The sequence below is a fragment of the Argopecten irradians genome, chromosome 14 (assembly GCF_041381155.1).
Source record: "Argopecten irradians isolate NY chromosome 14, Ai_NY, whole genome shotgun sequence".
NCBI classification, from domain to species: domain Eukaryota; kingdom Metazoa; phylum Mollusca; class Bivalvia; order Pectinida; family Pectinidae; genus Argopecten; species Argopecten irradians.
The window spans coordinates 26,530,007-26,557,111 of record NC_091147.1 but is presented as its reverse complement, the minus strand read 5'-3'; the positions used below and the strand labels follow the sequence as shown (position 1 = coordinate 26,557,111).

Sequence of the window (27,105 nt, the reverse complement as noted above, 5' to 3'; positions counted from 1 at the left end):
GCATCTAACAGGGGAAAAGTAAAATTATTATCAGAATATAATTTTTATAAACCCCATCTTTTGGTGTCGTTATAAAAGTTTAGCAATATACTAAATGGTATATGTAATACTATGAAACAAAATTCTTATCTAATATTGGCATTAAGTCATACCACCATTATAGGCTAGGATTTTATCACAGTAAGTTTTTTCTCAGTTGAAAATCAAATATGGCGATACTGTTCACTTCGTACCCCATCACTACTCCTGACAACAATTCATCTTGACTAACGTAGTTAGAAAACTTAGCAACCAACTCCCAGTTTGAGCGACAAAACATTGTAGACGTATGGTAGATCGTCTTTTATGTAATATATAATATGATTGGACCATTGTTTTTGAATGCGTTTCGATCACCACCTTTAATGTTTGTAGCCAATTTGCGCTCCATAGGAGCCCCGTAACGCGATGCGAAACACTTATTTAATCACCCGATATATAAACAGTAGCCTAGGTTATTGATGTAAATCACAAAGTAAATCATATACATCATCAAAAATGTGGTTTTGAATATTAAATTCACCCGAATACTGATACAATCAAAGAAGAAGTTAATTTCCGATGAGTCAAATTCCATAAAAATGCTGAAACGCTAGAGAGTCTGCGTGTTTGAGAACGATTCATCCATATTTCATATTTTTAATTATTTTCATCATTAAAGTTGTATTTTTGGTAATTTTCACCACCACAAACTCTCATAAATCATACAAGTGAGTGTGAACAATCATGCTTATAATATGATGGTTCTCAAATCCATGGAAAGCACAGTATACTATTGACAAATCCGTAAATGTGTCGCATGAAAATATCACAAAGTTTTGGAAGAACTAGCCATGGTTGTCCAACGTTTCGGATAATACTCGCAAAACCGAGTTGCATCACGTAATCGACATCAGCGTTACCCGTGTAGATATCGGAAGCTCCCGAAGCCGTATCGTCGTGGTCAATATCGGCAATACCTGTACAGTATACGGAATAGATTGTGAACACTTCGGATACTTCCCGAGCTATTTTAAACGTGTACACGTTAAAAAATCAATATTTTTATTTAATTGTTTAATAACTTTGCGAATACGAAGTTTACAAAAGTAGGTAAATATCGAAAGTTTAATACTTAGAGAGGCAGAGCGGAAATTTTGCGTTAGACATGCTACGCTAAATTTTCATTAAGATAATTGTATTCATGTATATCTCTAATATAACCATTATTGTGATTTCGCAAATCCAGCATTCAAATAAACTGTTCAACATCGCTTTTGCGCTGAAATCCAATTACGCCGAAATAATTGCGTTTACAAAATTAAAAAAATGTATATTTTCAACAAGGGATGTTATCCAAATGTGCTTTTGGCAATAATTGTAAGATACACATGTACATTATTAAATTTAGCTTTCATTCAGTTATTTGATCTAAGTGCATGATGCAAATGTAAAACTACAAACATTCAAACTTTTTTCGAAACACCTATGAATTACCACATGTTGTTTACACATGTATGAACATGAATATCAATGTAAAACAAATTGAACGCTTATGGCGGACATCTTTATTTAAATTGTTTCTAAAGTACGATGTCATGGCTATACTATTCACTTTTCTTTTCAGTTTTATTTTTAGAAAATATTGATATAATGATAATTAAAATTCGATTTTTTTTAAAATTAGAATATATAAGTCAGAATATCATGATCAACAACTATTTAACGATATATTTGGACATCACAAACAATTACTTAATTAGTTTAAAAAAGCAGGCGTAACAAGCTAATGCTTAGTTGTAATTAAGATTTCTTCATGTCCATTACATGACATTTTTCAGTTATAAACGAACAACATTTTTTACACTCATACCGAATTAATAGGTCTAAAGATTGTTTTAGACTTTTTTCTTGTCAAAGTGATATAATGGTATCCAACACGTCTCTTGCGTATTTTGTAAAAAGTACATAAAACATAATTTATTTTGATTACGTCTTCTTCTTTTTGTAGTATTTAAATCAGTTAGACAATGACCTCGTCAGCAAATACATTATCTTGACTCTACACTCTAGATGGGAGGGGTAGAACGTCTGTCTATATTTTCAATAATACATGAAATAATCGAACAAATGCAGTATAAAATTAATTTGAAGCTAGCTATATTTCCATGGAGAGAACATTGAAGTTATATCTTGTATGCGGGCAATTTTCATTTTTAACAATAAAATACTTTTAACCAAAAAATGAGTTTGACAATTATGAGCAAAATATTTTATAACAGTGCCGTGTCGTAAATTATGAGTTCAAACGAATGTACAATAATTTTGCCGTAATTTTTCTAAAAATCAATAGCACACACTGTTTTGAATACATTTACAGTGAACTGCGTTTAAGCGTCCGGATGAGTCTCCTCCAAAGACTTCTCCAGCCAAAGAAAACTCTGGGAAATTGCCTCGATTGGATAAGCTCCATGTGGTGTAGCGCAAACAATGTTGACTTCAAAGGGATCTACTGATTTGACTTGGTCACACCTTTGTACCAAACATTTGTTAGCATACACATGTAGATAAAAAGGTTTAAAATATGTTTTTAAGTTAATCGTACCACATAACCATCGAAAGACAACAACACTATATCCTGACAGCTTTGTAAAACGTTCTCTGGAACATACACGGTTGTAGCTGTATATATGTAGATTTTTCATCCGGAAGCAGACATCACACCTCTAATATACATTGTTAGTTGTATGAATTGTAATAGTAATGTTTAAAAGTGTGCTTGTAAATATGTATTCGAACCTGTGATAAGTTGTCCTAAAACATGTTCCGCTATTGTAGTTAAAAAAGAATAATTTGACGTTTGGAATACTCTACATTACATGGAATGACAAATATAAATGTACATGTATAAAGTAACTACTTTCTGGCTTCTGTGATTTCAAATAAAATAGTATTGTAAAGTTAAGATACCAAATAGCAAATTTCCACACATTTTAATATGTGACTATGGCTATGTACATGTAGGTCATGACCATATACATCCATGTTATATTGTTTTTATTTTACGATTTTGAATACCAAAGTTTTTTCCAAAGTGATACAGCTATAACAGGTAAACGCCGCCCTCAGTTAGACTATTGTTGTAACTGAACTCCGCCGAAAGTTTGGCTGACGCTATTCCCGAGCCGATAAACGCGCATACGACTGGTTGCAACTATTCACATGATTTGTGGTTTGAACGATCCGAAAGGCGATTCCGGACGCTTGAACGCATTTCACTGTAGATCTATGATGACGCTATGTAGACAGTATAAACAATATTCGCCGCCACAAGCACCGACAGAAAAAATCCAAAGAAGACTTTGTCAAGCATGATACCAATGTCCTTTAACGTAACCAAGACGGCGTCGTCTTCGATTTCTAATTTCTTTACAGTATCGACACAACTGGATTGAGCATTAGGCACGTTTGGGGCATTACAAGCTTTTGGATCAATATTGTAGCCATTCATCTTTGCACTTCTTTGCGAACAGATTATTTTCTCAAGCCAAACAGGGATCCGTTCATTACTTTCCGACATATGTAGCCGAAGTCCGATCACAGAAGTGAAGAGAATAAGGGCACTGTATCCCACGTTACACATCCGATACCTAGTGAAGATTGACACTGGGTTGGTGATAGGGAGCTTCTCCGATATTAGTGTCATGTAGACAGAAAACGAGAGGAACATGGTCACAGAGAATGAAACCCTTTCTCCGGATTGTGGAGGGAGCAGGAACACCGCAATGTTAAGAAAACACAATAGGATTATTGGAGTCAGAAGGTTCACAATTATAAATTCAGGTTTCCGTCGGAAGATGACCCCGAATACAACTACATTGGATAACAGAGTGGTCCCATTGTATTTGTAAAAGCCTAGTACTTCCCATTGGGAAATATCATCCAAAGAAGAAAGTGTACTCGAACTGGTTGCTGCGAGAGATAATTCATCGACAGTGAAATCTGTCGAGGACAGCTTAATTGTGTAGTTATGACGATCAAAGGGATACAAATTCATGTCTGGTTGGCATGTTGTGCTAGTCATGACTGTGACAGCTACATTTTGATTTCCTTTAGAGTTTGTACGCACTTAGCCTTCTATAAACTTACTCCTGTTATTCGTATTACCGGTAGGGTTGTTCAAGACAAGAGCCGGATTCCAAACCTGAATTATATCAAACGTCACATACAACTTGCCTCTGGACTCGTAATTCCAGTGTAATATTTCGTCCGTCCAGCGGATATGGAATGTTGGCGTTGCAACTAAATCCCTGTGACCTCATTAAAACTATTAATTGAATGCAGTTGCCAATCCACAACGAGGTGTACCGGGTGGTTCTGGTTTTGAACGGGCCGTAACTCTTTAGTGTAATTCTGAAGCAAAGTGTTGCGAAGAATCTCCGCCTTTTTATAAGTCATGGTCATCCAGCATTCGACGCAACTAAAAGTCATAAATACAACAGCACACACGATCGCATGCATAGTTTATGTTTTTCGTAATTGACGGCAGGGACTATGTGACAGTATGCGCAGTACTAACACAAGTAAGAATTTGAAGCGTTCTCTAAGCTTATAGGATTGCTATGTAAACACTCAAAATGACCTTAACTGTCATTGGACTGAAATCTAAAGATTTTTGATGCCCGAAAGCTACTTTACATAATGCCGACATCAATGGACAATTTCAAAATAACGTTCAGTATCTTTGAAACTTTCCGTCAAATCAATATATAGATATGGGAATATTGACTTCCACCGCATGTATTTACACATAACACATAAAATGGGCCTCATTTAAATGGAAGAGTGTGATTTGAAGCGTTAATTCAATTATAAAGGTTTCACATAAAACTATATATCTTACATTTACATCAATTATCAGCTGCAGTCAGGTATTTGTTTATTTTATGAATGACTCTTCCTCATAACCGTTGATGAAAAGTTTACCAAAACCGTGTACTTGCATTTATGTAGATAGGTAATTAAAAATGATAATAAAAGCTTTGTAGCTTTGTGACAAATATCACTTTAGATATGATAATATAACATATTTTATAAGTTTTTCCTTAAACTCCTTTGAGTTGGACTTGAAAAAATGTTTTGAATGACATAATGCGGACATGATGATCGGTAGCAACATGGGCTATTTTAGGCTATATTGATACAAAATATGGCCATAGAAAGTTCTGGATTCCTCTCCTCTAAGGACACTACACAGTATATTGATTTTTTGATATTGCGTTTCATTGCACATTTGCATATTTGATAGAATGTTTCATAAGAAATACAGTGGATTTTAGTGAGATCAATTGCATTTGTTTGCTAAATATGTATTGCAAAAGTGAACGATAAGTATATTTAATGTGCATGGTATTTAAATATTTAAAACTGCAAAGTATTCAGTCGGATTTTAGAACGTTGTTCGAATCCCGCATGACGTTTCATCGAATATCCACTGGACAAGTCGGACAAAGAGATTCACAGTTTGCATGGATAATTGACGCACCAAATTAAATTAATCGAAAACAAACTTAACCTCTTTTGTATAATTTGCGTCACTTAGGATACTACTCATAACTACCATCATCTTGAATTGTTCCTCCATTAATCCGATGAGTTCAAAGTGCCCGCTCTTGACATAAGCAATGTGCCTACATGAATACGTAAGTAAATATTTGTACATCATCAGGATCATTTGTCAATGGTTTCGTTCACGATATTGATTTTGATGGATGTATCGAAAATATTTACGTAATTACTCAGAGTGACTCTGAAGGTCAATTAATATGGGCCCTTTGTAGGCTATCCGTAGACCTGAGTTTAGTATTTCATCCGTTTGGATCAAGTGCTCCAGTATCACTTGATTTGGAGTCCATACCGAAAGTCTTTGGAAAGCATGAGATGTTTCCAATTCTCTTCTTTCTCTTTTGTTGTGTTTGTGTCCATGGCTGGAGCTTGCCTTATGACGTGGCTGAGGAATTCCATAACGACCTTCTTCAGAATTACTCCAAACGATTACGTCCCGCTAAAGATCAGGCTGAAGCAATGGAGGTTACTGTACGTTGGCAGCTAGAATCTATCAATACGTTTCACGAAGTCTCTGGAGAGTTCATCTCGACATCAACATTCACGATAATATGGACGGACGAAATGCTAAAATGGGGTATCAGTAGAAGCAAATATTTGTATGTATTATTAGATTCCACGGAGTTATGGAACCCGGCTCTCATGGTTAGTAATCCATCTGGGAATGAGAACATCGGGAAACGTTTTACGACGGGAAAAGTTCGCGGAACTAGTGATGGCAAACAGTTTGTAACTGTCACGGTAATGACCAGTACAACATGTCAACCAGATATGAATTTGTATCCATTTGATCGTCACGATTGCACAATTAAACTCGCTTCTTCTGATTACATTTCTAATGAAGTTTTTATTACGCCGGTTGATGATAGCGAGATTTCAGATTTGGAAGATATTTCACAGTGGAATGTTTTAGAATTTTACACAAATAATGGCACTGAAGTACTTTCTAGCGTTGCAACGTTTGGGGTTATCTTCCAACGAAAGCCCGAATTTATCATTGTGAACCTTCTGACACCAATAATACTATTGTGTTTTCTTAACCTTTCGGTGTTCCTGCTCCCCCCACAATCCGGAGAAAGGGTTTCATTCTCTGTGACCATGTTCCTCTCGTTTTCTGTCTACATGACACTAATATCGGAGAAGCTCCCTATCACAAACCCAGTGTCAATCTTCACTAAGTATCTGATGTGTAACGTGGGATACAGTGCCCTTATTCTCTTTACTACTGTGATCGGACTTCGGTTCCATATGGCGAAAATTGACGAGCAGATGCCTGTTTGGCTTTCGAAGATGTTCTGCACTTGTAGAAGTACATGTATGAAAGATAAGCAATCGGCTACTACAAAGGAGTACGAAATCAACATCACGACGACTAACACAGAGTACGGCGACTTACATACTGATAGTGGTGCTATAAAGGACACTAACATTCCGACAATGCAAGACGATGGTCATTCGCTCACGAAAATGGAATTCGGCGTTATGCTCGACAAATTCTTTTTCGCAATCTTTTTTGCGATGCTTGTTATTGCAAATATTGTGTATGGTGTTTATATCATTTCTCTTTAGATCAGAACTATATCTGAATCAGGTAAAACATTTATAAAAACTAAAAATGAAATTAAAAAAAATCTTAATATCTACATTTCAACCGACGATTTCTTTTTAAATATAATGTTGCTATAAAATGCTTTTTTTTCAACCTGATACGATTGATGCAACAGCCGGTCAATTGATGGTTTGCCCAGTTGGTAACGTGATATAGCAAAGAAAAAACGGAAATGTAAATAATTCACTGTAACCAAGTTAAAGCCCGCGTTCAAGGTGCATTGATTCTATGGAAATCACCCCAGAGTCATCGTACGGCAAGATATACTATTAAATTACAATTATGAATTTGGGGTCTATAGTTTTATGCTACGAATGGGAATACCGGAACGATTTTGATGCCGTTACACATGCGGTTTCAACAGCGTTTTGTTCTGCAAGCAGCGATCGGAGTACAACAACATAAAGTCTTTGATGACTTTAACAACTTGTGTCGTTACAATGAGAAAAAAAGTAGTTCTCGTCGTTGTTTAATATTTCGACCAATCAAAACACAGAAAAGTGTTATTCCACTACTGGAATATCAATATATTTATCCAACACCCAGCACATTGATACAATGGCCTTCGAGTGTCATTGCTGGAATATAAATGTATTCATCCGACACCAGCACATTTATACAATGGCCTGCGAGTGGAATAACACCACGTATTGTGGTAGAAATATATATATATGATATAGCATTGAGTGAAAGTCTTAGTAGATACAACTTGGTATGAAATGAGAGACGTAAGGTGCGATAACAGAGTTATCGTTCCTTCGGAACGAATGTTAACACGACAACTTTTACCTATCAACACGCTTATAACCGCAAGTTGAGTAATAAGGAAACTGACAGATACTTTTAAACGGTATTTTACAGTTAACCCTTTACCACATGCAAACTAGTAGACTGAGATAGATTTTGACTGAACGAAAATTCATTTGAGTAAGATATTTTAGGTCAAACAGGCAAAAATCGACATTTTCATCGCTAGTTTCTGTTTAATTCTTCCTAGCGAACAAATGCTCATAGTTGACAAACTGAGATTCTACACATTATTAGTAAAAGTAATTCTGAACAAAACGGTATTTTTGGTTTTTGTAAATATTATACAGAACGATCACAAGACGGTCTTGGAAATTGGTGGTATTTCGCAGGTTCTCAGTAAATTTCCACGGCAGACGAAATTTCGGGACTTGTTGGCCGCCTTCCTTCAAAGCTTTTCTGACCGATTGGATCGACGGGTAGACCATTCACAAATTGGTTGTATTTATGAAAAAATCTGTTTATTTTATTATAAAATTACTTGAATTTATAAAAAGTTTTATAAATTTATCAATGATATCCAAATATATTTTTTGGATTTGCGTGCATTATGGAAATGGGTGCTGTTTGGGTCGTTCAACCGCACAAAGGAATGCAATACGACAGCACCACCTGGTAGAAGGAATGTGCATGGTTACGTTGTGTCACCTGTGTATACGGTTTGAACCAGTTCAGATTGATGTTGAAAGCCGCTTCGCTTTTCAAGTTACAATCGGCAATAACGGTAAGTGAGACTAGTTATGTATTTAAGTTGTTAAACCTTTCAATATCGGTGGGTGTTAGTATTATTCGCTATCTAATGATTGTTTTTCGTATGCAGTACGACTGAATCAAGCGTTAGGCTAGGCAACACTGCATGGATTGAATTTAAAAAACAATTCGTAAACTGACAGTCTATTGTACAGACTCTGAGACAGATACCGTTTTAATATGTTCTCCTAATATATTGATTAATTGTATGATTAAATTGCTACCTACAGTAGTGTAATTAAACCATACCCGTTATCAGATGACACATGTTTTGTTGATCAATTGCAGTCTAAAAATAGCACCGAGTATCAGCTGTGCCGTGATGAGATTAAAGCGAAAGCGAAAGACATGTCCATTATTACATGTTGATATATGCACTGCAGTTTTACATGACACGTCGGTCTAAACTTAACATACGCAATTTTTACATTACCTTAAAATTACTGTACACTTAGAGGGAGAGGGGCATAGTAACAACAGGTTTGTAAAAATTAAATGTTCTGTATATCAGACACTCAACAGTCTCTTCAGTTTCGGTTTTGAGCATTTCAGAGACCTTTTAATTGATTTTTTTTTTTTTTTTTTTTACATTTTTTTGATATTCATAACTAAAAAATGTTCTCTATTGGGACCCAACCAGTAATCGTGACGGAACAGTAGTCGTGATTATGAGCATATTCTACTGTGTGTCCACTGTCCAGATTTACGAATGTCTGGAGCTGCTGACGAATACATGTACTTCATCAAGGTGTTGTTTTGTTTATGTGGAAATAATATGTTTCATGAGACGCAAAGAATTCTTTTTTCCCAAATCACGACTACTGGTAGGCTCCCAGTAGTTTGTCTTAAAAAAATGTCTTGGTCTCCCAGCTAATTCCTGAACAAACTAATTTTTTTATAATTATTAAACAATAACTTTTGGGAATAGATCTAGAAAAAAATATATTTCTCTCATTATACAGATAGAATTTACATTTTAAAAAAATCAAGTCATATCAGGTAAGGTATTGTACCAATAAAAATATGATTTGCTTTTGAATTTTTTTTTTCACTGGGATTGAATAAACGGAGGCAATGTGCTTATTTATTCATTTTCTAGGTATATTTTCTAGCATAAATAATGCTAAAACACAATTTAAAAAATAGCCAAAATATAGAAATGTATGTACTAATCTGATAGATTTCTTGTTTAGCGAGATCAATATTGTCTATTATTACCATTTTCTTATTTATATGGGAAAAAAGGTTTCTTTTTGATAAAATAGGGTTAGCGGAGACTTATACATGAGTGGGTTTTATTAGTTTATCATCCTATTATCAGCCAGGGTCATGTAAGGATGTGCGGTTTGTTGGTGGAGGAAAGCCGGAGTAATCGGAGAAAAACCAATGACATGAGTGACCCCGAGATGAGCTAGGCTTGTGGTAATATGTCGGGACATCTTAACCACTTGGCCACCGCGGCTCTGACCATTATATGATAATTATATACAAGACATTTAAAAACTGTTTATTTCATGCCATTATTTAAATTAAATATCAGAATCAGTATTTATTGCAGGGTCATTTAAGGAGATGATAGAGGAAAGCCAGAGTACCCGGAGAAAACCCACTAACCAGCAGTCAGGACCTGGAATCTACCCCACATGGGATTCAAACTCATAAGCCAAAGGTACAGGGCTTGTGGTAAATATGTTGAGACATCTTATATATAATTACTACTCGGCAAACACTGTCCAGAGCCCCAAACAAGCTAATCCATCTTTTTCACCTTCTAAATAACCAGTGCATCCTAATAAGTGACTAATACTGATGAAAGGACCTACTGCATGGCTGTGACAATTGTGATGAAGAAAAAAATCCATTTGCATATTATTTGCAATAAAATTTGTTGAAATGAAAAGGACGGAAAACAAAATTAATCATTAACTTGAAATTCAAGTGATTCTTGTTCTCTAAAATGTATGTATTTGTAAGGTATTTATTGTTTGACAAGGACGATATTGTCTATTGTTACCAATTTCTTACTTATATGAGGAAAAACAGTGTCTTTTCGATAAAATGGAGGTAGCAGAGCTTTTTACATGATTATTCATGAGCATGCATATTTCCAGGATACATGTAAGAATACAAAACTGATGTCATATACAATTTCCAAATCTTTTATATTGGGTATCATGTCATTATTTATATATCAGAATCTGGATTTTTTTACTGTGATTTTTTTTCACATCTTTTTTTCATTTGGAAACTTGTAAAGCTACGCCAGTAGTACATTTTTGACTGATACAACTGATACAAAGCATATGTTGTATAAATTGCACAGAGTTTGACAAAGAAATACCCATTTATCTATATGCTGAAAGCAGAAAGCAGACTGAATAAAGTTTTCAAGATAAGTAATGTCTACATGGAGCCCAAAGTATCCTTCTTTATGGAGTTATCTCCCCCTACTGACAGACTCTTTGGAAAAACACAACTGTATATACGGTACCTATATCCCTTCGCTGACTGAACATTTTTACAAGAATTCTTTCAAATTCGTTACATTGATAACATTACATAGTATTTATGATGCAGATAAAACTCTTTGAAATCAATAAGTTGTATAATGACATGATTTTAACTTAAAACATTTTGAAGTTTTAATTACTGAACTAGAAAATGCTATAACATCGCAAAAACCAACATTCTTCAATGAACAGTATGTACTGTAAAAGCAATCTAAAGTTGGTCCTAATAGGAAAAGGTATTAAAAATAAAAGCAATGAATTTCTCCATTACTACTGAAAACTGACTTTGAAAGGATGTGCTTTCATTACCAAAGTCTTTAATTATTTATAATGGAAGTATTACCCGATAAGCTGTGCTACCCCCATGACAGAAACCACACGAGAAGTTCTAATTTGGATTAAATAAATTCTTTAATTTAGAAATTTTTGAGCTATACAGTATTTCCAAGCATAATGCTAAATATTAAATTTTATTATAACCGCTCCTCTTTCACAGAGTTATATCTCCCCATATGACTTAGGATTGTACAGCAATGACGGTAGCAGATTTTCTGCATAATAAAATAAATATAAATACATTATTCACCAAAAATGTGTGTTAATGTGTACATTCAGGTGCTTTTTGTTAGGAAATTAAAATATACTTCCGAAGACGTGAAAGAATATGCTAACTTTCGAAGAATTAGTAAGTTGTAATAGAATCGACTATATTCCCAACGTTAGGATAAGTCGCAAAAGAATCAAACTGCCAGTTTTGAATTGGGAGTACCTGTACCATGCTGAAATGGAAGGCTACCTAGTTTGTTCAAATAAATGGACTTGACCTTAATTTAAGGTCACAGTGTCAAATGAGCTTAAATCTTTAAATGACTCTATCAATAATTGACTGGTCTGTAGTCATATGCATGGTATATGTATTAGTTTGCAGCATGCTGGGCTGAAGGGCTACTTATTATGAGTTTGATTAAATGATGTTTCCACCTTCATTCAAAGCACTTACATTTCATGTCGGTAAATGAATATTTGTAAATTAGCGTTAATTGTTTTAAGAAATGCTGATGTGAATATTATTTCATCTCAATATTTGTTTGCGGTGACCTATTTTACTGTTATCAAGCCGTAAATTTTTTCGAGACAATATATTTCTGCGACGTTATATAACATGGTTAATATACTTGTGTTTGAATAATATTCGCCGTGATTGAATTGTGCGATTTCTTATTGCCCACTCGAAATGTGATTATGGTAACGAACTGGTTTATAATATAACATAATTACATATCCGTTTTCAAACCAATTCATACATATTGCATGTGCATGTATCGTGATTCATGTAAATGTGTGAAATAATGAAGGTAATAAAATGCTTTTATTTGCAAAATTACGTTTATTTTGTATATTTAATGGCAATATCGTTAAACGTATTAGCATATGTTAACCGTTTTGATAACGTATTTTCAAAAGAAACAAAATGATATTTAAAATAGTACAATATGTTTTAACAGTGAAAAGATTTTTTACTGGATGACACCACGATATCTTTATCAATTTATAGAATATAGTCCATTATATTAGACCTTAAAATATGATTTAAAAGAAAAGAAAATAAACACATATATCACAACGTCACTATAAATGACAACGTCATTTCCGATTTTCAAATTTACAAAAAAGCAATGCAAGCACTTGCAACATGCAATATAGATTTTTATTATAAAAAAAAATTATTGAACATATTCCCGTACAAATCAATGATAAAAGTTACAAGACAACATTAACATTGACTTCAATATAACAGAGACCAATCATTCTTCAACCGCACATCAAAATCAGGTATGGATTACTACCATTCTATATTCCTGATTGTGATTTTGAACACACGCTTTAATTTGTATAATTCACCTAAAGCCAAAAAAGCATATGACTGTTTAGGGTTAAAGAAATAGGGTAGGAAGGTCGGGATGTTTTTTTAGTGTCTTTCACTCTAAGATAATGGCTGGAACCGGCGTCTGAGATCTAAATCCCGACTTTCGTATTTTTTTTCGTAGAGAAGTGGAAAAAAAACTTAAGGTCGGGGGTAAAGAATTGAGTCTGTCGGGTAACCCTAAACAGACATATATATTTTTTTCGCCTAATGCCAGAGGATTATGACATACTAGTGACCAATAATAGGTTTTATATTTGTCAAATGATTATCATGCAGCGTAAAACCCGGCATCTAACAGGGGAAAAGTAAAATTATTATCAGAATATAATTTTTATAAACCCCATCTTTTGGTGTCGTTATAAAAGTTTAGCAATATACTAAATGGTATATGTAATACTATGAAACAAAATTCTTATCTAATATTGGCATTAAGTCATACCACCATTATAGGCTAGGATTTTATCACAGTAAGTTTTTTCTCAGTTGAAAATCAAATATGGCGATACTGTTCACTTCGTACCCCATCACTACTCTGACAACAATACATCTTGACTACCGTAGTTATATAACTTAGCAACCAACTCCTTTTGACGACAAAAATGTGATGGTAGACTTATTTATGTAAATATATAGATTGAACAGTGTTTGAATGCGTTCATACCACCTTTAATGTCTGTATCCAATTGCGTTCATACCACCGTTAACGCGATCGAAACACTTTTTAATCCCTATATAACAGTACCTAGTTATTATGTAATCACAAAGTAATCATATAATCATCAAAAATGGTTTGATATTAAATTCACGAATACTGATACATTCGGAAGAAGTTATTTTCCGGAGAGTAAATTCTAAAATGCTGAAACGCTTTTCGCTGTTTAGAAAATATCCATATTTCATATCTATATCATTAAAGTTGTATTTTTGGTAATTTTCACCACCACAAACTCTCATAAATCATACAATATGTGAACATTCATGCTTATATATGATGGTTCAAATCCATGAAAGCACAGTATACCATTGACATATCCGTAAATGTCGCATGAAATATCACACGTTTTGGAAGAACTGCCCATGTTTTCAACTTTCGGGTAATATCGCAAAACCGAGTTGCATCACGTAATCGACATCAGCGTTACCCGTGTAGATCGGAATCTCCCGAGCCGTATCTCGTGGTCAATATCGGCAATACCTGTACAGATCGGAATAGATTGGAACACTTCGGATACTTCCAAGCTATTTTAAACGTGTACACGTTAAAAATCAATATTTTTATTTAATTGTTTAATAACTTTGCGAATACGAAGTTTACAAAAGTAGGTAAATATCGAAAGTTTAATACTTAGAGAGGCAGAGCGGAAATTTTGCGTTAGACATGCTACGCTAAATTTTCATTAAGATAATTGTATTCATGTATATCTCTAATATAACCATTATTGTGATTTCGCAAATTCAGCATTCAAATAAACTGTTAAACATCGCTTTTGCGCTGAAATCCAATTACGCCGAAATAATTGCGTTTACAAAATTAAAAAAATGTATATTTTCAACAAGGGATGTTATCCAAATGTGCTTTTGGCAATAATTGTAAGATACACATGTACATTATTAAATTTAGCTTTCATTCAGTTATTTGATCTAAGTGCATGATGCAAATGTAAAACTACAAACATTCAAACTTTTTTCGAAACACCTATGAATTACCACATGTTGTTTACACATGTATGAACATGAATATCAATGTAAAACAAATTGAACGCTTATGGCGGACATCTTTATTTAAATTGTTTCTAAAGTACGATGTCATGGCTATACTATTCACTTTTCTTTTCAGTTTTATTTTTAGAAAATATTGATATAATGATAATTAAAATTTGATTTTTTTAAAAATTAGAATTTATAAGTCAGAATATCATGATCAACAACTATTTAACGATATATTTGGACATCACTAACAATTACTTAATTAGTTTAAAAAAGCAGGCGTAACAAGCTAATGCTTAGTTGTAATTAAGATTTCTTCATGTCCATTACATGACATTTTTCAGTTATAAACGAACAACATTTTTTACACTCATACCGAATTAATAGATCTAAAGATTGTTTTAGACTTTTTTCTTGTCAAAGTGATATAATGGTATCCAACACGTCTCTTGCGTATTTTGTAAAAAGTACATAAAACATAATTTATTTTGATTACGTCTTCTTCTTTTTGTAGTATTTAAATCAGTTAGACAATGACCTCGTCAGCAAATACATTATCTTGACTCTACACTCTAGATGGGAGGGGTAGAACGTCTGTCTATATTTTCAATAATACATGAAATAATCGAACAAATGCAGTATAAAATTAATTTGAAGCTAGCTATATTTCCATGGAGAGAACATTGAAGTTATATCTTGTATGCGGGCAATTTTCATTTTTAACAATAAAATACTTTTAACCAAAAAATGAGTTTGACAATTATGAGCAAAATATTTTATAACAGTGCCGTGTCGTAAATTATGAGTTCAAACGAATGTACAATAATTTTGCCCGTTTTTTTTTCTAAAAATCAATAACACACACTGTTTTGAATACATTTACAGTGAGCTGCGTTTAAGCGTCCGGATGAGTCTCCTCCAAAGACTTCTCCAGCCAAAGAAAACTCTGGGAAATTGCCTCGATTGGATAAGCTCCATGTGGTGTAGCGCAAACAATGTTGACTTCAAAGGGATCTACTGATTTGACTTGGTCACACCTTTGTACCAAACATTTGTTAGCATACACATGTAGATAAAAAGGTTTAAAATATATTTTTAAGTTAATCGTACCACATAACCATCGAAAGACAACAACACTATATCCTGACAGCTTTGTAAAACGTTCTCTGGAACATACACGGTTGTAGCTGTATATATGTAGATTTTTCATCCGGAAGCAGGCATCACACCTCTAATATACATTGTTAGTTGTATGAATTGTAATAGTAATGTTTAAAAGTGTGCTTGTAAATATGTATTCGAACCTGTGATAAGTTGTCCTAAAACATGTTCCGCTATTGTAGTTAAAAAAGAATAATTTGACGTTTGGAATACTCTACATTACATGGAATGACAAATAAAAATGTACATGTATAAAGTAACTACTTTCTGGCTTCTGTGATTTCAAATAAAATAGTATTGTAAAGTTAAGATACCAAATAGCAAATTTCCACACATTTTAATATGTGACTATGGCTATGTACATGTAGGTTATGACCATATACATCCATGTTATATTGTTTTTATTTTACGATTTTGAATACCAAAGTTTTTTCCAATGTGATGCAGCTATAACAGGTAAACGCCGCCCTCAGTTAGACTATTGTTTTAACTGAACTCCGCCGAAAGTTTGGCTGACGCTATTCCCGAGCCGATAAACGCGCATACGACTGGTTGAAACTATTCACGTGATTTGTGGTTTGAACGATCCGAAAGGCGATTCCGGATGCTTGAACGCATTTCACTGTAGATCTATGATGACGCTATGTAGACAGTATAAACAATATTCGCCGCCACAAGCACCGACAGAAAAAATCCAAAGAAGACTTTGTCAAGCATGATACCAATGTCCTTTAACGTAACCAAGACGGCGCCGTCTTCGATTTGTAATTTCTTTACAGTATCGACACAACTGGATCGAGCATTAGGCACGTTTGGGGCATTACAAGATTTTGGATCAATATTGTAGCCATTCATCTTTGCATTGCTTCGCGAACAGATTATTTTCTCAAGCCAAACAGGGATCCGTTCATTACTTTCCGACATATGTAGCCGAAGTCCGATCACAGTAGTGAAGAGAATAAGGGCACTGTATCCCACGTTACACATCCGATACTTAGTGAAGATTGACACTGGGTTTGTGATAGGGAGCTTCTCCGTTATAAGTGTCATGTAGACAGAGAACGAGAGGAACATGGTCACAGAGAATGAAACCCTTTCTCCTGATTGTGGGGGAAGAAAGAATACCGCAAGGTTAAGGAAACACAATAGTATTATTGGTGGCAGAAGGTTCACAATGATAAATTCAGGCTTTCGTTGGAAGTTGACTCCAAATACAACTACACTTGATAACAGAGTGGTCCCATTGTATTTGTAAAAGCCTATTACTTCCCACTGCGAAATATCATCCAAAGATAAAGTTGTGCTCGAACTGGTTGGTGTTAGCGATAATTCATCGACTGTATAATCTATCGAGGACAGCTTAATTGTGCAGTTATGACGATCAAAGGGATACAATTCATGTCTGGTTGACATGTTGTACTAGTCATGACTGTGACAGCTACATTTTGATTTCCTTTCGCGTTTGTTCGCACTTTGCCTTCCATAAAGTGCCTCCTTAAATTCGTATTACCGGTAGGGTTGTTTAACACAAGAGCCGGATTGCATACCTGACTAATATCAAACGACACATACGACTTCCCTACAGCCTCGGGATTTCATTGTAGTATGTCGTCCGTCAAACGGATACTTAAGGTCGAGGTTGCGACTAATTCCCCGGTGACCTCATGAAAACCATTAATAGAATGCAGTTGCCAATCCACAAGAACGTGTACCGGACGATTCTGGTGTTGAACTGGCCGTAATGCTTTAGTGTAATTCTAAAGCAGATTGTTACGAAGAATATCCTCTCTTTTATACGTCAAAGTCATCCGGCAGTCGACGGAACAAAATGTCAAAAATACAACAGCATATAAAAACACCTGCATATTTTATGTTTTCGTACTTGATTGAAGGGACAATAATACAGTAAGCTCAGTCCTAACACAAGTACAATGTATCTCTAGGCTCACCAGATTGATGTGTAAACGTTCAGGCCTAAACGACCTCAGCTGTCGATAGACAGAAAAAAACTAAAGGTTTGCTATGTCTAACAACCGCTAAAAGCCAATTTTTGTACAATGCCAATATACAAACACTTTCATAAAAAGGTCCAATATCTTTGAAGCCTTCCGTAAAATCAATATAGAGAATGAGAAATATTGACTTCCGACGCCTTATTTACACATCGAATGGACCTCCATTAAATAGAAGATGGTATTTTAGCTAATGACAAATTTTCACCTACTAATGAGTAAAAGCGAAAAAAAACAGTATTCGATGTGTTTAGACTTCATACTTGGTCAATTCATTATGAGGACAAAGGTTCATAATCACTCTGAAGCTTGTTGATTGTCAATTTAATACAATCCCATTGCTAGACTACTTTGTATTAAGAACAAATGCGATAATATGATTTACATTAACATTCGTCATCAACTGTTGTCAGGTATCCATTTGCGGTCTTAACAGCGCTTTCTCCACTTTAAACTGTTGATAAAGAAGTTAACCAAAACTGAATGTTTGCATCCCTGCTGGTATCACTTATATATACGCATGCTTTGATAGTTATGAATGCATAGCTCTCATTTTTCATAGCATTCCTTGGATTTGGGATTTTGAGAATGCACAGATAGTTTAGAGGATCTGACGATCGAGAGCAAATGGGATGTTTGAACTTTACCAATACAAACGAATCCCTTTCTGAAAGTTACAAATAGATATTTATGAAATTTAACAAATTACACTAGAATGATCCAGGTGCACCTCTAAGATCGCTACACTTTGATCTATTGAAATGTTTTTTACCTTGCACAATTTGACCAGATCGATATGTCTCGTATTTGACATGACGCTTCAATAACGGACGGGATGATTATTTTTTTTCTTTATGGTGATGTCAAAATGTATGTTAAATATTTAACGCAGTAATAAACATTTTTTTATACATGTAGATGTATAATTAAATATTTAAAAAGTTAAAATTGCTAAGTTTGCATTTTTATTACGTTTTTTTAGTTGTCCGAGTCTCTCGTGACGTTTCATCGAATAACATCTGACGACCATAAACAGTCGGAAAAAAGGCACGAACAAACATGATATCGAACAGGTTTTTATTTCTACAACAATAAGATGGTGTTAGTGCCGAATAACTTCAAAATTGCCATGAACAATTGACGTACCGATATCGACTGAAAACAAACTTAATAACCTCGAGCTCTTTTGAATGATGTGCGGCTATTAAGATAATTCTCGCTCTTTACACAAGCAAAGCGCCTACATGAATAGGTAAGTAAATATTTGTATATCATCAGGATCATTTGTCAATTGTATCGTTCACGATATTGATTTCGATGAATGTATCGACATCGTTTACGTAAGTATTCAGAGTGACTCTGATGTTCGTTTGATAGTGGTCCATTGTAGGCTATTCATAGACCTGAATTTATCATTTCATCCGGTTGGATCTAGTGCTCCAGTATCACTTGATTTGCAGTCCATCCCGAAAGTCATAAGATGTTTCCAATTCTATTCTTTCTCTTTTGTTGTGTTTGTGTCCATGGCTGGAGCTTGCCTTATGACGTGGCTGAGGAGTTCCATAACGACCTTCTTCAGAATTACTCCAAACGATTACGTCCTGTAAAAGATCAGACTAGAGCAGTGGAGGTAACTGTTCATTGGCAGCTAGAATCCATCAATACGTTTCAAGAAGTCTCTGGAGAGTTCATCTCGACATCAACATTCATGATAGTATGGACCGACGAATTGCTGCAGTGGAATAGCAGTAAAAGCGTGTCTTTTTATGTATTATTAGATTCCGGTGAGATATGGAACCCGGCTCTCATGGTTAGTAATCCATCTGGGAACGAGAACATCGGAGAACGTTTAACGGCGGGAAAAGTTCGCGGAACTAGTGATGGAAAACAGTTTGTAACTGTGACGGTAATGACCAGTACAACATGTCAACCAGATATGGATTTGTATCCATTTGATCGTCACGACTGCACTATTAAACTCGCTTCTTCTGATTATATTTTTAATGAAGTTTTCATTACGCCGGTTGATGACAGCGAGATTTCTGATTTGGACGATATTTCACAGTGGGATGTTTTAGAATTTTACACATATAACGGCACTGAAGTACTTTCCAGCGTTGTAACGTTTGGGGTCATCTTCCAACGAAAGCCCGAATTTATCATTGTGAATCTTTTGACACCAATAATACTATTGTGTTTCCTTAACCTTTCGGTGTTCCTGCTCCCCCCACAATCCGGAGAAAGGGTTTCATTCTCTGTGACCATGTTCCTCTCGTTTTCTGTCTACATGACACTAATATCGGAGAAGCTCCCTATCACAAACCCAGTGTCAATCTTCACTAAGTATCTGATGTGTAACGTGGGATACAGTGCCCTTATTCTCTTCACTACTGTAATCGGACTTCGGTTCCATATGGCGAAAATTGACGAGCAAATGCCTGTTTGGCTTTCGAAGATGTTCTGCACTTGTAGAAGTATGAAAGATAAGCAATCGGCTACTGGAAAGAAGTATGAAATCAACATCACCACGACTTGTAACACAGATTACGGCGACTTACATACTGATAGTGGTGCTATAAAGGACACTAACATTCCGACAATGCAAGACGATGGTCATTCGCTCACGAAAATGGAATTCGGCGTTATGCTCGACAAATTCTTTTTCGCAATCTTTTTTGCGATGCTTGTTATTGCAAATATTGTGTATGGTGTTTATATCATTTCTGTTTAGATCAGAACTATATCTGAATCAGGTAAAACATTTATAATGACTGTTTAATAAACAAATGCATTGTATTATAAACCCTTTTTTCGCCCATACAATATTTTGGGTCTTGGTTTTTTCAGATATATTGTAATTTAGGAATGATATTCATTTGTTGTTGTTTACTGGCATGTAAACTGCATTTGTTGGGCAGATAACTTAAATGAAGCGCGTTAGCGCGTCATGTTGAAATATCTGTAATCTATAAAATTAAAAAAAAAATCTTGATATTTACATTTCAACCGAAGATTTCTTTTAGATTTAATGTTGCGATAATTTTTTCCCAGCCTGATACGATTGATGTAATTACTGCAATATCAATATATTTATCCAACATCAAGCACATTGATACAATGGCCTGCGAGTGCCATTGCTGGAATACCAATGTATTCATCCAACACCCAGCTTATTTATACACAATGGCCTGCGAGTGGAATAACACCACATATTGTGGTAGAAATATATATATTATGATAGAGCATTGAGTGAAAGTCTTAGTAGATACAACTTGGTTTATTATTGTAATATTTAAACATCCATGTATATAATTATCTTCTTTATAAAGATATGACTCATTACCGAAGAGCATCTTTCTCCACGGCTTCTATAAGGTATTGGACTATGTGGCAGTTACATTTCATGTCGGTAAATGAATATTTGTAAATTAGCGTTAATTGTTTTAAAGAATGCTGATGTGAATATTATGTCATCTCAATATTTGTTTGCGGTGACCTATTTTACTGTTATCAAGCCGTGCACTTTTTCGAGACAATATATTCAATTTTACAAAAAAGCAATGCAAGCACTTGCAACATGCAATATAGATTTTTATTACAAAAAACATTAATGAACATATTCCCGTTCAAATCAATGATAAAAGTTACAAGACAACATTAACATTGACTTCAATATAACAGAGACCAATCATTCTTCAACCGTACATCAAAATCAGGTATGGATTACTACCATTCTATATTCCTGATTGTGATTTTGAACACACGCTTTAATTTGTATAATTTACCTAAAGCCAAAAAAAGCATATGACTGTTTAGGGTTAAAGAAATAGGGTAGGAAGGTCGGGATGTTTTTTTAGTGTCTTTCACTCTAAGATAATGGCTGGAACCGGCGTCTGAGATCTAAATCCCGACTTTCGTATTTTTTTTCGTAGAGAAGTGGAAAAAAACTTAAGGTCGGGGGTAAAAAATTGAGTCTGTCGGGTAACCCTAAACAGACATATATATTTTTTTCGCCTAATGCCAGAGGATTATGACATACTAGTGACCAATAATAGGTTTTATATTTGTCAAATGATTATCATGCAGCGTAAAACCCGGCATCTAACAGGGGAAAAGTAAAATTATTATCAGAATATAATTTTTATAAACCCCATCTTTTGGTGTCGTTATAAAAGTTTAGCAATATACTAAATGGTATATGTAATACTATGAAACAAAATTCTTATCTAATATTGGCATTAAGTCATACCACCATTATAGGCTAGGATTTTATCACAGTAAGTTTTTTCTCAGTTGAAAATCAAATATGGCGATACTGTTCACTTCGTACCCCATCACTACTCTGACAACAATACATCTTGACTACCGTAGTTATATAACTTAGCAACCAACTCCTTTTGACCACAAAAATGTGATGGTAGACTTATTTATGTAAATATATAGATTGAACAGTGTTTTGAATGCGTTCATACCACCTTTAATGTTTGTATCCAATTGCGTTCATACCACCGTTAACGCGATCGAAACACTTTTTAATCCCTATATAACAGTACCTAGTTATTATGTAATCACAAAGTAATCATATAATCATCAAAAATGGTTTGATATTAAATTCACGAATACTGATACATTCAGAAGAAGTTATTTTCCGGAGAGTAAATTCTAAAATGCTGAAACGCTTTTCGCTGTTTAGAAAATATCCATATTTCATATTTATATCATTAAAGTTGTATTTTTGGTAATTTTCACCACCACAAACTCTCATAAATCATACAATATGTGAACATTCATGCTTATATATGATGGTTCAAATCCATGAAAGCACAGTATACTATTGACATATCCGTAAATGTCGCATGAAATATCACACGTTTTGGAAGAACTGCCATGTTTTCAACTTTCGGGTAATATCGCAAAACCGAGTTGCATCACGTAATCGACATCAGCGTTACCCGTGTAGATCGGAATCTCCCGAGCCGTATCTCGTGGTCAATATCGGCAATACCTGTACAGATCGGAATAGATTGGAACACTTCGGATACTTCCGAGCTATTTTAAACGTGTACACGTTAAAAATCAATATTTTTATTTAATTGTTTAATAACTTTGCGAATACGAAGTTTACAAAAGTAGGTAAATATCGAAAGTTTAATACTTAGAGAGGCAGAGCGGAAATTTTGCGTTAGACATGCTACGCTAAATTTTCATTAAGATAATTGTATTCATGTATATCTCTAATATAACCATTATTGTGATTTCGCAAATCCAGCATTCAAATAAACTGTTCAACATCGCTTTTGCGCTGAAATCCAATTACGCCGAAATAATTGCGTTTACAAAATTAAAAAATGTATATTTTCAACAAGGGATGTTATCCAAATGTGCTTTTGGCAATAATTGTAAGATACACATGTACATTATTAAATTTAGCTTTCATTCAGTTATTTGATCTAAGTGCATGATGCAAATGTAAAACTACAAAACATTCAAACTTTTTTTCGAAACACCTATGAATTACCACATGTTGTTTACACATGTATGAACATGAATATCAATGTAAAACAAATTGAACGCTTATGGCGGACATCTTTATTTAAATTGTTTCTAAAGTACGATGTCATGGCTATACTATTCACTTTTCTTTTCAGTTTTATTTTTAGAAAAATATTGATATAATGATAATTAAAATTCGATTTTTTTTAAAATTAGAATATATAAGTCAGAATATCATGATCAACAACTATTTAACGATATATTTGGACATCACAAACAATACTTAATTAGTTTAAAAAAGCAGGCGTAACAAGCTAATGCTTAGTTGTAATTACGATTTCTTCATGTCCATTACATGACATTTTTCAGTTATAAACGAACAACATTTTTTACACTCATACCGAATTAATAGGTCTAAAGATTGTTTTAGACTTTTTTCTTGTCAAAGTGATATAATGGTATCCAACACGTCTCTTGCGTATTTTGTAAAAAGTACATAAAACATAATTTATTTTGATTACGTCTTCTTCTTTTTGTAGTATTTAAATCAGTTAAACAATGACCTCGTCAGCAAATACATTATCTTGACTCTACACTCTAGATGGGAGGGGTAGAACGTCTGTCTATATTTTCAATAATACATGAAATAATCGAACAAATGCAGTATAAAATTAATTTGAAGCTAGCTATATTTCCATGGAGAGAACATTGAAGTTATATCTTGTATGCGGGCAATTTTCATTTTTAACAATAAAATACTTTTAACCAAAAAATGAGTTTGACAATTATGAGCAAAATATTTTATAACAGTGCCGTGTCGTAAATTATGAGTTCAAACGAATGTACAATAATTTTGCCGTAATTTTTCTAAAAATCAATAGCACACACTGTTTTGAATACATTTACAGTGAACTGCGTTTAAGCGTCCGGATGAGTCTCCTCCAAAGACTTCTCCAGCCAAAGAAAACTCTGGGAAATTGCCTCGATTGGATAAGCTCCATGTGGTGTAGCGCAAACAATGTTGACTTCAAAGGGATCTACTGATTTGACTTGGTCACACCTTTGTACCAAACATTTGTTAGCATACACATGTAGATAAAAAGGTTTAAAATATGTTTTTAAGTTAATCGTATCACATAACCATCGAAAGACAACAACACTATATCCTGACAGCTTTGTAAAACGTTCTCTGGAACATACACGGTTGTAGCTGTATATATGTAGATTTTTCATCCGGAAGCAGACATCACACCTCTAATATACATTGTTAGTTGTATGAATTGTAATAGTAATGTTTAAAAATGTGCTTGTAAATATGTATTCGAACCTGTGATAAGTTGTCCTAAAACATGTTCCGCTATTGTAGTTAAAAAAGAATAATTTGACGTTTTGGAATACTCTACATTACATGGAATGACAAATATAAATGTACATGTATAAAGTAACTACTTTCTGGCTTCTGTGATTTCAAATAAAATAGTATTGTAAAGTTAAGATACCAAATAGCAAATTTCCACACATTTTAATATGTGACTATGGCTATGTACATGTAGGTCATGACCATATACATCCATGTTATATTGTTTTTATTTTACGATTTTGAATACCAAAGTTTTTTCCAAAGTGATACAGCTATAACAGGTAAACGCCGCCCTCAGTTAGACTATTGTTGTAACTGAACTCCGCCGAAAGTTTGGCTGACGCTATTCCCGAGCCGATAAACGCGCATACGACTGGTTGCAACTATTCACGTGATTTGTGGTTTGAACGATCCGAAAGGCGATTCCGGACGCTTGAACGCATTTCACTGTAGATCTATGATGACGCTATGTAGACAGTATAAACAATATTCGCCGCCACAAGCACCGACAGAAAAAATCCAAAGAAGACTTTGTCAAGCATGATACCAATGTCCTTTAACGTAACCAAGACGGCGCCGTCTTCGATTTCTAATTTCTTTACAGTATCGACACAACTGGATTGAGCATTAGGCACGTTTGGGGCATTACAAGCTTTTGGATCAATATTGTAGCCATTCATCTTTGCACTTCTTTGCGAACAGATTATTTTCTCAAGCCAAACAGGGATCCGTTCATTACTTTCCGACATATGTAGCCGAAGTCCGATCACAGAAGTGAAGAGAATAAGGGCACTGTATCCCACGTTACACATCCGATACCTAGTGAAGATTGACACTGGGTTTGTGATAGGGAGCTTCTCCGATATTAGTGTCATGTAGACAGAAAACGAGAGGAACATGGTCACAGAGAATGAAACCCTTTTTCCGGATTGTGGAGGGAGCAGGAACACCGCAATGTTAAGAAAACACAATAGGATTATTGGAGTCAGAAGGTTCACAATTATAAATTCAGGTTTCCGTCGGAAGATGACCCCGAATACAACTACATTGGATAACAGAGTGGTCCTATTGTATTTGTAAAAGCCTAGTACTTCCCATTGGAAATATCATCCAAAGAAGAAAGTGTACTCGAACTGGTTGTGCGAGAGATAATTCATCGACTGTAAAATCTGTCGAGGACAGCTTAATTGTGTAGTTATGACGATCAAAGGGATACAAATTCATGTCTGGTTGGCATGTTGTGCTAGTCATGACTGTGACAGCTACATTTTGATTTCCTTTAGAGTTTGTACGCACTTTGCCTTCTATAAACTTACTCCTGTTATTCGTATTACCGGTAGGGTTGTTCAAGACAAGATCCGGATTCCAAACCTGAATTATATCAAACGTCACATACAACTTCCCTCTGGACTCGTGATTCCAGTGTAATATTTCGTCCGTCCAGCGGATATGGAATGTTGGCGTTGCAACTAAATCTCTGTGACCTCATTAAAACTATTAATTGAATGCAGTTGCCAATCCACAACGAGGTGTACCGGGTGGTTCTGGTTTTGAACGGGGCGTAACTCTTTAGTGTAATTCTGAAGCAAAGTGTTGCGAAGAATCTCCGCCTTTTTATAAGTCATGGTCATCCAGCATTCGACGCAACTAAAAGTCATAAATACAACAGCACACACGATCGCATGCATAGTTTATGTTTTTTCGTAATTGACGGCAGGGACTATGTGACAGAATGCGCAGTACTAACACAAGTAAGAATTTGAAGCGTTCTCTAAGCTTATAGGATTGCTATGTAAACACTCAAAATGACCTTAACTGTCATTGGACTGAAATCTAAAGATTTTTGATGCCCGAAAGCTACTTTACATAATGCCGACATTAATGGACAATTTCAAAATAACGTTCAGTATCTTTGAAACTTTCCGTCAAATCAATATATAGATATATGGGAATATTGACTTCCACCGCATGTATTTACACATAACACATAAAATGGGCCTCATTTAAATGGAAGAGTGTGATTTGAAGCGTTAATTCAATTATAAAGGTTTCACATAAAAACTATATATCTTACATTTACATCAATTATCAGCTGCAGTCAGGTATTTGTTTATTTTATGAATGAC

General features: G+C 34.6%; 5 protein-coding genes across 5 annotated transcripts; 2 read left to right on the top strand and 3 right to left on the bottom strand.

Moving 5' to 3' along the window:
- Nucleotides 1-3,304: 3,304 nt before the first annotated feature.
- On the bottom strand, nt 3,305-4,102 carry LOC138307119 (5-hydroxytryptamine receptor 3A-like). The gene has a single exon (XM_069247750.1). It carries the CDS (start codon nt 4,100-4,102, stop codon nt 3,305-3,307), a length of 798 nt encoding a protein of 265 aa, XP_069103851.1.
- A 1,856-nt stretch (nt 4,103-5,958) lies between these two features.
- Nucleotides 5,959-7,212, top strand: LOC138307118 (acetylcholine receptor subunit alpha-like). The gene has a single exon (XM_069247749.1). The coding sequence runs from the start codon at nt 5,959-5,961 to the stop codon at nt 7,210-7,212; it is 1,254 nt and encodes a 417-aa protein (XP_069103850.1).
- A 9,532-nt stretch (nt 7,213-16,744) lies between these two features.
- Nucleotides 16,745-17,527, bottom strand: LOC138307117 (acetylcholine receptor subunit alpha-like). Its single transcript, XM_069247748.1, has one exon. The coding sequence runs from the start codon at nt 17,525-17,527 to the stop codon at nt 16,745-16,747; it is 783 nt and encodes a 260-aa protein (XP_069103849.1).
- A 2,079-nt stretch (nt 17,528-19,606) lies between these two features.
- On the top strand, nt 19,607-20,857 carry LOC138307116 (acetylcholine receptor subunit alpha-like). Its single transcript, XM_069247747.1, has one exon. It carries the CDS (start codon nt 19,607-19,609, stop codon nt 20,855-20,857), a length of 1,251 nt encoding a protein of 416 aa, XP_069103848.1.
- A 4,577-nt stretch (nt 20,858-25,434) lies between these two features.
- On the bottom strand, nt 25,435-25,878 carry LOC138307115 (uncharacterized). The gene has a single exon (XM_069247745.1). It carries the CDS (start codon nt 25,876-25,878, stop codon nt 25,435-25,437), a length of 444 nt encoding a protein of 147 aa, XP_069103846.1.
- Nucleotides 25,879-27,105: the final 1,227 nt, after the last annotated feature.

What these genes read in the sequence shown, in the direction of transcription:
- LOC138307119 (XM_069247750.1), bottom strand. Translation starts at nt 4,102, where the DNA reads ATGACTAGCACAACATGCCAACCAGACATGAATTTGTATCCCTTTGAT.
- LOC138307118 (XM_069247749.1), top strand. Translation starts at nt 5,959, where the DNA reads ATGTTTCCAATTCTCTTCTTTCTCTTTTGTTGTGTTTGTGTCCATGGC.
- LOC138307117 (XM_069247748.1), bottom strand. Translation starts at nt 17,527, where the DNA reads ATGTCAACCAGACATGAATTGTATCCCTTTGATCGTCATAACTGCACA.
- LOC138307116 (XM_069247747.1), top strand. Translation starts at nt 19,607, where the DNA reads ATGTTTCCAATTCTATTCTTTCTCTTTTGTTGTGTTTGTGTCCATGGC.
- LOC138307115 (XM_069247745.1), bottom strand. Translation starts at nt 25,878, where the DNA reads ATGTTCCTCTCGTTTTCTGTCTACATGACACTAATATCGGAGAAGCTC.